General features: G+C 54.3%; 4 protein-coding genes across 4 annotated transcripts; all 4 read left to right on the top strand.

Annotated features, from left to right (window-relative positions):
• Nucleotides 1-402: 402 nt before the first annotated feature.
• Nucleotides 403-2,729, top strand: CHGG_10794 (uncharacterized protein; the record flags this gene model as incomplete). Its single annotated transcript, XM_001226060.1, has 3 exons — nucleotides 403-650; nucleotides 747-781; nucleotides 1,486-2,729. 3 exons carry the CDS (start codon nucleotides 403-405, stop codon nucleotides 2,727-2,729), a joined length of 1,527 nt encoding a protein of 508 aa, XP_001226061.1.
• Nucleotides 2,730-3,127: 398 nt separating this feature from the next.
• CHGG_10793 (uncharacterized protein) lies at nucleotides 3,128-3,631 on the top strand (the record flags this gene model as incomplete). The annotated part of the gene is made up of 2 exons (XM_001226059.1): nucleotides 3,128-3,340; nucleotides 3,506-3,631. 2 exons carry the CDS (start codon nucleotides 3,128-3,130, stop codon nucleotides 3,629-3,631), a joined length of 339 nt encoding a protein of 112 aa, XP_001226060.1.
• Nucleotides 3,632-5,325: 1,694 nt separating this feature from the next.
• On the top strand, nucleotides 5,326-9,683 carry CHGG_10792 (uncharacterized protein; the record flags this gene model as incomplete). Its single annotated transcript, XM_001226058.1, has 4 exons — nucleotides 5,326-5,633; nucleotides 5,716-5,737; nucleotides 6,775-6,871; nucleotides 7,153-9,683. The coding sequence occupies 4 exons, from the start codon at nucleotides 5,326-5,328 to the stop codon at nucleotides 9,681-9,683; spliced, it is 2,958 nt and encodes a 985-aa protein (XP_001226059.1).
• A 1,070-nt stretch (nucleotides 9,684-10,753) lies between these two features.
• On the top strand, nucleotides 10,754-12,135 carry CHGG_10791 (uncharacterized protein; the record flags this gene model as incomplete). Its single annotated transcript, XM_001226057.1, has 3 exons — nucleotides 10,754-11,545; nucleotides 11,632-12,019; nucleotides 12,089-12,135. The coding sequence occupies 3 exons, from the start codon at nucleotides 10,754-10,756 to the stop codon at nucleotides 12,133-12,135; spliced, it is 1,227 nt and encodes a 408-aa protein (XP_001226058.1).
• Between the last annotated feature and the right edge of the window lie 230 nt (nucleotides 12,136-12,365).

Below are 12,365 nucleotides of genomic sequence, written 5' to 3'. Positions count from 1 at the left end.
GGGCCGGGTGAAAAAACCCATACCAACAAGGAACGATGCGTTCTGGTGAGTCTGCGTATACAAAGAGAGGAAGGCCTCCTGGCCTCCGAACGGGGGCGCTTCAGGCTGTCGCTTCCAGCTCGAGCCTCCTGGCTAAGTTGTACATCGAGCAGCTTCCCCGAGTCCATCAGCCAGTCGAGGACTCTCCTCGCGAGCCGTGCAGTCGTGGGATTGATGCCGTGTAGAACAGAGTAAAAGTCCCGTCGTGTCCGAATTCCAGTTCTCTCCCATCTTCGAGTCAACGGTAAGTTGGAAAAATGACGATGGCGCCTTCAAAGATTAGGAGACTTGGGATTGACCTAATCTGGAAACAACAATTATCTACCTCATCCACATGGGTGTTTAATGTGGTGAGTACCAGACATGTATCGAGGCGGGACGAAGTGGGAGGGCCAGGCTGCAGCGCGTTGGACATCCCCCGGCGGCGTCCACCCGTCCCCTAAGGCGAGCATCAAAGCCTCTCGATGGGACAAGCGCGCATGGGCGTTCTGGGAACGACTTTTGTCCAAGCGCTGCCTGATCTTGACGGGCCGTCGCGTCTTCTTCCAGTGGCGCTCCACCGCGCCCCGGCATGTCCGAGGACATCCTCGCTTAATGCTTGCACGGTCCACGTACAGTACACAAGCATATAAGGCTACTGTGCCGTATCTGTATTCGTTATAGTTGGTGGGAATGAGAAGTACACTGGGCTTATTACTTCATAAAAGGCTTTGCAATGAGGACATGGAAATAGTAAAACTAGGTACGTTATCTTAAAGAATAGAGAAGAGAAAGCGAGCTGGAGGATAATTATACATAAAATAAAATTCTCCAGAGCTGCTGTTGGAAAGCCAACAGCTACGAAATGACTGAAATAAGGTGATTTGGGTGCCAAAAGGTGATGAAAGAGGGGCAACCAGTTCATTGATGATGATGTCTGTGTCTCTGTGTCTCTGTCCTCTTCCCACTGCCGCGGGCCTCGCCCTGATCCTGAAAATACTAATGCCCAGCCACTAGTGAACCCCTGAATTGCCCCTCCTCACCGCCTTCCAAATCCAACAGGATCCTACGATCGCGGTATCGATACGCCTACGCGCGTGGCCCTCTGGCCAGTGGGTCGCGGTCACAGTGACCGCGAAAAGGAGTCACTTCTGCAAGTGTAGAGAAAGAATAGAATTGCCCGTCTGCCCCCCCCTAACTCCTGAGAGGGCCGAAGCCTCTGACTAAATACAAGGACGCCCCCCCGAAGGAGGCGGAAGAACGTAACGGAAAAGCGGAAAATCAAAATTCCTGGTCCCCTGGTCTTCTGGTCACCTGACACGGAGGTCCGCGCCCCAGTTCAATGGTTGTCTACGTGACGAAGCCTTCGGGCACGGTGTTGATTCTCCAAATTAGGAGAGCGCAGCACTTACTAACCGGAGGCTCCCGTTCAACAACGGAACCCTTCCCCCCTCTTTCGAACCACAGCCGTGGTGGAAGCTGAAGCGAGCATCTACCCCGTACGAGAACGACACGCCCAGGCGGCAGCCAGTCTGTGGATCAACATCCACACGCTGCCCGGAACGCATCCCCTTGCCATGAAGAAAGTCCGGACCACCGTACGATTCGTATCTCCGCTGCAGAAAATTGCCCGCGTGGCCGAAGGAGTACGAGTTGACCGGATGGAGACAATCCAGGAATACGCCGTCCCGCCCTGGGTACCTCGCCTACGACCGACGCTCGAAGCCGATCGAGGGAAGGCGGTTTATATGGTCAACAAAATTTCGGGAATCGTGATCGCAACCAGCTCATCCGTAAAGAAGGGCATTGTTGGCATGGGCGGCCTTGCACGGGATATTCTCTTCAACAGAACTAGCGAGACTGTGACAAACTATGCTGTTGTTCTTGGGACAAGGGAAGAGCAGAACCCATATACAGCAGAGCTAGCAGCCATCGCAATGGCCCTGGAGAAGTTACCGGCTAGCATCTGCCACAGGCACATCACCGTGATCACGAGGAACCAGTCAGCGCTGGCAGCAGTTGGACAGCCGCGGCAGCAATCCGGCCAAAGCATCATACGGCAAATCTACGACTTGGCCAGGCTGCACCGACAAAGAGGGAACTCGGTCAACTTTCTGTGGATACCAGCGGAGATTGACTTCGCACTGGGGTCAGATGCCAAGGCAGCAGCCCAGAGAGCGTCGAAGCAAGGACGCACACCCGACTCCCAAATACCCCAGGCCAAGTCTACCGCGATGAGGCTGGCAATGGAAAGACAACGGGCGACAAGAGTTCTACCTGTAAGCGTGGGCAAGTTCTCAAAGGCCATGGACGCAGCACTACCAGGCAAGCACACGCGCCATCTCTATGACAAGCTGAAGCGAAGGGAGGCCTGCGTATTGGCGCAGCTCCGAACCGGAATGGCGAGACTGAACGGTTTTTTGAGCAGGATTGGGGCGGTCGAGTCAGACCTTTGTGCCTGTGGACAAGCGAGGGAATCAGTGGAACACTTTCTTTTCCGATGCGTGAGATGGACAGCTCTGAGGGAAGACATGCTGCAATGCACAGTGGCAAGACGAGGAAGCCTCTCGTTCTATCTGGGAGGGAAAGCGCCATCAGATACAAGGCATTGGTCACCAGATATGAAGGCAGTCCGGGCGACGATCAAATACGCAATGGCAACAGGAAGGCTGGAGCTGAATGAGGAGGAGAGTCTAGACCAGTCACAGTAGAAGAAGCCGACACTCAACACCACGAGCCTCAACCACGAGCCTTAACCAGCAGGTCCCGCTTTAGCTGCTGAAGATAGGACGCTGAACACTTGGAGAAAGTAGCCTCCAAGTTGATCTGCTAACAACAACCAAGGCAAGAGGTAAATGGTGCAGCGAGAAAGAGGGAAGAAGTAGGGGGCTTGTACGAGTTAAAGGCAAACCGATTTGATCCGAATGTAGTTAGCGTGCTAAGGCCCTATAGGCCCAGTGCCTCCGGGCGAAATAAATTCCATCCATCCATCAACCCCTGGGTGCATCTCAGCACGTAGGAAATCTTCGGCTACTTCTGGTACGCCGTATTTCCTAGCGATATGGATCGCTGATCGGCCGCAAATGTCGTTTGGGTTATGTTGTCGGCAATGGAGCGCGATCTTTCTGACGAGTTGCGGCCACTCACCCGGGGAAAAGAGAACCGTGTCTTGACCATGCTCCAAGGCGACGCCTATGGGGAACACGGCGCTATGCCAGGTCATACGCGGGCCCAGTCCCTCGAGGAGGATGTGGAGGACAGAAGATCCAAGACAATCCTGGACGCGCCAGAATCCTTCCATGTCGGCCAGCTTTCTCAGCAAGTGAGGGCTGTCGAAAACAAAAACGATAGGATTGTTGACAACCATGCTTATCAACATCCTCTCCAGTTCGTCGCAAACGGTCGCTTCTAGGTGGACCCAAAGTCGTTTGACAATAGGACGGAACTGGTCACGGAGTGACAAATACCTGTGTAAATCTGCTTGGAGATCGCGTACTTGATGCCTGTTCTTCCCAAGGTATTTGCCCGCCAACAACAGAGCAGGCCCTATCTCGTCGCTGGAGACCATGCCCCGTATTGTCGTGTCGATGGTCTCATCGTCGGCGGTCTGTAATGGAGCGTCGTTCTTGTTATATTGACAAACGTATGGGCTTTCGAGAATTTCGCAAGTAAGAATCCGTAAATATGACGCCTCTCGGGCAGCCGGCTGGTCTCTATATGGCGACAAAGCAGTTATCCGGGCCGTGACAAGGCGAAGAGTTGCTTGACTGAGTGTTTGGAGAGCGCTGCTGAATGTTTGAACCATTAGAGATAGTGCTGCTGCAGGAGATTTACCGAGACTGTCGGTGTCGTTGAATGGAAAGGTCAACTCCGAGTACCATCTCTGGAGCTTCACTTCAGCTCGTTTGAGGATGGTCAAGAAGCTGACTGCGTTTGTGCTGTGCCTTCATTAGCGGTTGGCCATCAAATAGTACTAAATATTACCTGGTTCGACGTACAAATCGACCAGTGTCCAGTCTCCAGCTGTACTTAACTGGCTTGATTCCGCGCTAAGGACAGACGATAGTTTTGACGCAGAACTATGCTCCGAATTAGGCCGGCGCTCCTCACCCTCAGCCTCTGCCTCTGCCTCTGACGCAGCGCGACCGGCTGCTACCCGGTTATGCAGAAGCTTCACATTTGTTGGCATCCTCCCCTTGCGCGTGCTCGGAGAACAGTCGAAGCCTTTCCGTTCGCATCGGCGGCATTTTTGAGGCCATTTCCGGTCTCGAGGCTCACACTTTCGAGTTACTTCGTTAGATCGGATAGACAAGATCGGACCAGCAAGGAACTGCACACCTTTTGTTTGTCTCTGCGACAACAGTCACACTTAGTCTGGTCCAGTTTTCCACGGGGCTTCCTTTTGGAGTCGGTGTGCTGAGTCTGGGCAACTCTTTGATCCATCTTCAGGCGCTTCTAGATGGAAGGAAGAAATAAAAAGTTTGACCGATGGGCAGTGAGAAGTTTGTGAAGTGGCCATGTTGGAGGGTTTGGTCTCTCCTTAAGAGAGAAGGTGCGATAAAAATTCGATCGCAAATGTTCTTTAATGCAGCTCCCGAAAAAGTCGGGGTTCGGAAGACGCACCATGCGGTACGGTACCTCACAACATGTCCATTGGCCGCCTCGTTCGCCGACACAGCTTGGGCAGCAAATCATATATTCGGTGTGTGCTCCCTTCCAGCCGTCATCGCACCTTTCGGGCTCAATTTCCAGTGGTTGCCTCATTTACAGTCCGTCCCACATCCGACTGCCCGTACTTAGTTGTAATAACCCCCGTATCCGATGCAGCCTGGAACGGCACACGTCGCACCGCACGCCGCACTCGCGCGGACACCCAAACTTATCGCACCCATCGCACTTATCGCACTCATCGCACCTGCCTCGAAAATCTTGTCCAAGTCACCCAATGCCTCAAACCAATAGCACCGATTGTTGCCGTATCAGTCCCATTTCCGGTTCCTGCCATCGCACATTCATCGCATTTCCGCCGAGCATTTTACTTAGGTATCTCGAGGTCGGAGGCGACAAAGGTGTCACGAAGAAGCAAGGCCTTCCCCAGAGTTGCCCAACATGCCATCGCTCCTCGGAATGACACGCTTTGCGCACCTCTTTCAAGATGCATAAGACACCGTCAACCCCTGCGGCTGCAAATACGAGAGATAGACTCAACTCAACATGCCATTTTCCATCATTCTCAGCTCCAAAAAGGCCCTCTCTTGCTCACCTTTCTTACTACCCTATTTGTAGCCGTGATGCCAGTTGCCAGACATGTACCGTTTAACTACATGTACTAAACATATTGAGGCTATCGCGAGTCCCGGCCCCACATCCACCCCCGCATGGACTTCACCAGAATCGACCACCACCCAAGTCATCGTCTTCGGCATTATTACTTCTGTTCTCTCTCTTGTGGCCATCTACTTTTCTTACCGACAATTACAGGCCACACGTCTACGAAACAGGGGTTGCCCGCCGCCGACCAACGAGTTCGAGGCCGATGTTGCAGGGACTCGCACCATAGGCACAGGGGAAGGGCCTGGATACGTTCATTTGTCCGAAGTCCGCGTTCTTCACTGGTATGTGCCGTCCGTTTCTGTGCCCGCCGCCGGGACCGTAGCCTTACGGAGTGTGTTTGCTGACTGGGCTTGAACCGCGCAGGGCCGCGCTGCAGCCGAGCAGGGTACGGAGAGACGGGGGATTGGATAATGGAATCATCAGTGATCAGGCCCGGCAGCATATTCTCGCCCGGTTGTGGGAGCTGCGTGATGCGGATTAGCGTGGCCTGCGAGAACGTAGGTGCATGTAATAATTAGATCGTGGCGTTCAATGGGCGTGAGAGTGAATGGTTGGGAAGGTAGTATATAGCATGAGGAAATCTCATCAATGGCTACGCGTTGTATTATGGCAAGGTCGACCGAGGTAAGAATTGACTGGATTCTTGGAATGAAAGCCAGGAGGAAGCCCCCCTGAAATTCAAACCACCGGCAAATACCTACGCCTTACAATCCTGTCGTGAGGCAGTGATCATGGAAGAATTCCTGGTGAAGTTCTCGCCATCGCTGGCATGTTTCAATTGCATGGGCCTATTTTCTACTGGCCGATCGTGTCCAGGGACATACTCCAGGCGATGGCTTAAGAACGCCCCCGGTTGCTGAAGCTCGGGTCTGCTAATGTCGTTTTGAAGTCCGCAAAATACTGCCGAGGGAAATGGTTTGACTGTCTGGTTGAGAAAGGTGCGAATTGTATCGTCTGTCTGTTTTAGTTAGTTATCTTCGCAAGGAGTTTCATTCCAACCAGACCCAGGTTTTCGGTCCCTTTTCCCGAGTTGGTGCACTGGGCTGGGAAGCCGAGAGGTGACCGAGACTGGAATATCCTGCAGATTAGCTAGTTAAAAAGTAGGTAGCTTGGTGATTACAAGTGAGACGCTGAAAACAACCCAACAGACGAGTTTCCGGTCCTTATGAGTTGTGGTGGGTGGCTTCTCGAGAGGCACCTATACTGGATGGTTGTCCTATGGAGGTAGTCAATCTTCGACCTGATAGCTCCTAGTTGTGTTTTAGAACCTAGAGGCGCGTGCGCCAGAGTTTACGATAGGAGACTGGAGGGAAATCGGGAATGTCTGCGGCCCCCGACATATGATCCCTTCATAGGTACATGTCACGGTACGAAAGTACTTAGCTTAGGTGCGCTTTTGAACGCACTTGTTCATGTTTCTAGGAAAGATTCCCGGTCAACAAGAGTTGTGGAAAAGTCTGCCGACTCCCGTCACACTTCAAGTTTGCTCTGAGAATCGGCGTATCGAGGGCCCGAGGTAGTGTGTTGGTTCAATATTGAGGTCCCTGGGCTTTTATCGAGTTTTGGAGGCATTGGGACCAAGGAAATGGACGTTGAAAGAACCCGGCCAACAGACATGTGCGCTGGCACGTGAAAGTAGTCGTGGCGCAGCGTGTCACTGGGCAGTGCCCGCGTCCCTCACAGCCTGCTCCCTACTTTCCCTCAGGCTCCCATCACCCAACAGTCATCACTCCATCACCAAATTTTCATCACTCGCCACAATGTCTTCCGACTTGGGAAGCGACTTCAACTAAGATGCAGAGGACTGGGACGAGCTGGTCACCGACGAGGACTGGGAAGAACACGATGTCTTCGGTCCGCCGACTTGTCCCGACCCCTCATGCAAGTCTAGAAAATCCGAGCTCTATGTGGCTGGCGATCTCTCCGTTTGTCTGGACTGTCGCTCCATAATTTCCTCGGCTACCTCTCCATTGGGCCACACCTCTGCTTTTCCCTACCTCGCCCTGCAACAAGAATCAGAGCTGCGACTGCTCCTCCTATGGCCGCAGTGCGAAGATGAAGACGAGATCCACGGCACGCTGGTCCACTGCCATGTCAATGACCTTTTAGAGTACGAGGCCATTTCGTACACCTGGCCCGACGAGCACGGCGACGCCACTCGTAACCGTACCATCTTTCTCAACGACCTGCCCCTTGCCGTCACATCCAGCTGCGAGGCCGTCTTGAAACGCGTTCGACTGATGTCAGCCCCCCGGGTCCTATGGATCGACGCCGTATGTGTCAACCAGGACGATATGAACGAGCGCGGCCACCAGGTGCGATTGATGCCAGAAATCTTCTCGCGAGCCAAACGGGTACTCATCTGTCTCGGAGATGCGAGCGAAGACGACAATACGGGCATATACTACTATTTCTCGGCCCCTGAGCCTTCTAATCCCCGAAGGCGCATATCTGATAAACGCAGCATTGCCTATGGGGCACGGGGTCAGTGGTGGGACCTTGCAAGAAACGCGGTTCGAAACATTCTGGCCCACCGTTACTTCACTCGCGTCTGGATCCTTCAGGAGATCGGTCTCGCGAAGGAGGCCGTCGTCATATATGGGAAACAAGAAATACCCTGGAAAGCTCTCCAGCAACATGTTGTCGGAGAGGATACCTCTATGTTCTACGGAAAACTGAGTTTTGACTTTCCGGTTTTCAATACCCCGCAGCCACTCGTTCCCAAACAGACGCAGCAGCCTATGGCATTCAACTTTGCTTCAGCGGCAATTCGTGGCCCGTCTCAGATGCTAGAGCTTCTCGACGAGGCCCGACATTGCCAGGCGAGTGATCCTAGAGACAAGGTGTTTGCTTTCTTTGGCCTGGTCCAGCTGGCGAGCAAGTTTGGATTTGTGGCCGACTACACAGAAACAGTTGCCGAGGCTTTTGCCAGGATAGCCGTCCTCCTCGCGGTGCGGAATAGCCTCTTGCCTGTTCTGCGTCGTGCGGTGAGATGGGAGAGACAGCAAGCCTTGCCTGGTTGGGTTCCCGACTGGTCCGCTGACAGCAAACGAGAGCCTTCGCTTACCAGGGACAAAACACGCTTGGCCTTCGGTTCACATATCCCCTTCCTGGTAACTAGCAAGGGGTACGAGATGGATGTGATTGGTGCTCGCATTTGCGATATAGGAACCTTTATCTACGCAGGCTTTGCGCTCCAAATGGAGATCACCGGCCGTACCCCGTTCACTTGCAGCACCGATAATGGCCTCCGGGATGTATACGAGGCCCTTGACCTGCCGTCAGGAACCTCGCTTGGTTGTTACATTTTTCAAAGCAGCCCAAGCGAACACTACACCGCTGAGTCGTTCCAGGCGCAGCTACAGACTTGTATCGACACCCAGACGGCCATCAAAACATTGTCCCCGGATATATGGCCACACCACCAATCCCTTCCCTATTTCGTTTTCCGCGAGTCCGAGGGTGAGGCGCGGGAATTTGTCGGCCTTTTTACCTTGACCATAGCAAGCAAGGATGCGCACAATGCATATGCTTGGAGCAAGGGACAGTTCAGCAAGTTGGGTCAATCCTGGAAAGGCATCGCTGTCTCGTCCCCTTTGCCATCGCATTCTTCAAAAATGGCCACTCATCTGGAGCGCACGCTCCACCGAATGATCACCGAACAAATGGGAAAGCCCGGGGCCGACGAATCCGATCCACGCCCTCTGGCCTCGCGGCCTGCGAGCGTCGATAGACAGTTTTGGATGCAAATCTGGGACCACTTTCTCCCAACCACCGAGGGAGCCATTGATAACGCCCTACCAACCAACGACCCCACGATCCCGGAGCTGCTGCGCCTGTCCACCGAGTATCATCTACTGCCGGACAAGAAAGAGATGGCGATGCCGCCGCTGTCCGTCGCGGAACAGCCCGACCAGCTACGGCAACACAGGCTACCGCTGCGGACGTGCTTGGGGGTCCTGCGCCTTGCCGTTTGGCTCAAGAGGCCGCAGACTGCCGTCGACTACGGCCGGCACGGGCAGCTGGGCGGCCCGCTAGGTTGGCTCGATGCCTGGGCTCAGCGGGAGCTCGGCGGTCTCGGCGAGGTTCTGGACACTGCTGTCGGAGCCAATCTGGCTCAGATGGCCCTGATGAGTCCGGAATGGAAGGTGGATGTCGACGATGATGTCGGTGATCGGGGCGACATGGCGGGGGATGAACGGCGGCGCGGGCCGGACGATAAGAGGCAGTCTCTTTTTAAGCCCGTGGTATTGCTTGGTGACTTTCTAGGCGACGAGAAACTGGAACATCAACGGATAACATTTGCGCTAGGTGAGAAATACCGCAGGTAGGGTGGAGGTGTAGGGTGGTGTTGGGAAGATTTCTCCATGCAGAGGCAAGTCTAGCCATAAGCTGAGGTAGAATCTGAACCCAGGAGGCCAGTTGAGACAGAGTTCGATCCTGAAGGCCAGTCGCGAACCAACATGAAGAAGCCCGTTCCAAACCAGGTCACCACTTGCAGCCAAAGATCTTGTGTTCGCTATAAAACTAAGCGAGAAGCCAAACTAGGAAAGTCTAGCCGCTAGAAGGAAGCGCTAGAAATGCCGAGGTCGAAGGATGCTCACTGGCTCAGGAATCAGGATGAATCGGGTAGGATCTGTCTCCGCCACATAACCCACATAACCCACCCAACTGTTGGGGGCCAGGGGTTACAGGATTCCAGGCGGTTTACTGTGCATAACTCAAAAAGAGAATACGGAAGAGTTCCGGCGTATAATTCAAAGTTCAAAGCCTCGCAGGTGGAGAGGAAGGATCTGTAAAGCCGGGTGGCCACCGTGCCGTGGGCCTTGTAATATGAGTAAGACTTCAGCCTATTACCTATTCCTTGGAACGTCAAGTCGAACCCAAAGCCCACACCATCCGACAATATCCCAGGGGCGGTTGGCGCGGCCGGCACTCGACACTTGCAAGTGGGCGTCGTGGTGTCCGTCTGGAGGGTCCGGCTGACGCGTGGCTGGAGCCGGAGACACTGTAAAACACCGGTCCTAATACCCCTCCGATGGATGGCTTCGACCCATGAAGTAAGCTATGGGATTTCTTGGGTGCCGAAAAAGGCCACGGGGCAAGGGACCTGTAGGTTTGGGAGACAAACACCGGACGAGAAGAGCGGGATATATCTTCTGGACCGTCGCTCGCAGTTAACCTGCAATTTCTTATTCCCCCTGACAGACAACCAGGGAGAGGCTTTTACTCGTTGAAGCGCTCCGCAGTCTCGTCCACACACACTACAATCCGAACTTCCACATTTAACTGTGCTGGCACAGTCCTCCCCTACGTCCATCACTACGGAAGGCCATCACTTGTTTCTCATAACTCTTCAGTACTACCTCTACCGAAGTTCCTCTTCTTATTTTCTGCAAATATGTCCAACAGAGAGACCAGTGGTAGAGGCTCTAGAAATACCGAGATCGCCACAGTCAGGACGGTCACAAGGGAGCCCGGCGATCCGCCCTCCAGTCTCCCTCTTCGCCCGGCTGTACGAACCGGGCCAGCAAATGTAGTCGATGTCAGTCCCGACGACAGACATCCGCCGGCTCGCCGTCAAGAAGCGCCACGCCCGGCCGTCAATGCCCAAGGCCCTCCTGCAGGCCCGCCCCGACCTCGTTCGAATGACACCAAACCCCCAGGAAAACCTCCGGCGGCCAAGCCGCCCAGCGATTTGCCGCCGCCGCCGACGGCGCAGCCTTTGAGCATTGACATGGACGGCAAACCGGCCAATAAACTGAGTCCAGAGATGCGAGGAGCCGTGTATCGAGTCATCAAACTTGCGTTGGATGTCCTGGAGCATGACCGTTCGATCAACAAGCTCATCCACATCGGGGCCACTTGTGTGCAGGATTGGAGTGCGCGAAACAACCCCAAGGAGTTCATCTATCCGGCCACGCCAAGTAGCAACGCGAGATACCTGAACAAGAAACCGACCGATGCGGAGATGGGGAGATGGGTAGAGATCTACCTCAAGAAAATCCGCCAATGCTTCCCCCCCATCGATATACGCAGGCTCGAGGACGGCACGCATGCCATGTTCGGCCTGGTCAATTGGATGGAAGACGCGAGACAACGCTGCTCCGAGGCACGCAAGCCACTGACCAACGAGAACATCATGCTCCATTGGCACCCCTTGGACTCGGGAGTTATGCGTCTCCACCTCGATGTAAGCGCATTCCCCCCAACCCCCCTTCTATCTCAGACTTTTCAAGAGCAAGTCCACTTTTAGGCTGACCAGGCCCGCCAATGCAGACCCTCACGGCCGTGGCCCAAGTCAGAGCGAATTACCTCAAGGCGAAAGAGAAGGGGGACAAAGATGGTATAAAGCGGTTCGGTACGGACTACCGGGCCTTCCTAGTTGACGGGGCCTTTACCGTGGCCCATGAACTCGTCCACTGTTTTGTGCGCTTCCTGTCGGGAGACAGAAGGATTGGGACCCCTCGTAGTCTCTTGCCCAAGGGCTTCGAAGACAAGCCAACGCGCGGAGAGTCGGGCCGGATGTGGGAGGAGTTGGTGTTTGGGGGTTGTGTAAATTACGCGCTGCCCAGTAAGAAGGGCGCTTTCGTGCAGTTGATGCTTGAGAAGGAGGGCAAGGAGGCGCAGGTCGACCCCGACCACGTCAAGGATATAGCCCAGGGCAGTACGTTGGCACCCCGAGAACATCAAACAGCTTGTGAGCTACTTGGACTGACAACTCTCCAACAAACAGAACTCAGGTTTCCCCTCAAGACGGTCGGAAAGTGGCAGGATATCTAGCGGAAAAGGGTGCTTGTGGATGGGGATGAGGGGCGTCAGAGTCTAGTTGTAGACAACATTGCCGGCCGATGTATCAGAGCTGGTCTCGAAAGGGGGGGCAGGAGATTGGACTGGCCCGGCTGGGATTATAAGGGCACCATCAGCGCAAAGCAAGCTATGCGATGCTGAAACGAAAAGAAAATATACTAAATCCCCCTCTTTTTCCAATACTCCCGCATCGCCCAATCCCT

This window comes from Chaetomium globosum, genomic scaffold, assembly GCF_000143365.1.
Source record: "Chaetomium globosum CBS 148.51 scaffold_8 genomic scaffold, whole genome shotgun sequence".
Lineage (NCBI taxonomy): Eukaryota > Fungi > Ascomycota > Sordariomycetes > Sordariales > Chaetomiaceae > Chaetomium > Chaetomium globosum.
The sequence above is the reverse complement of the archived record's forward strand: the minus strand, read 5'-3'. Positions and strand labels throughout refer to the sequence as shown.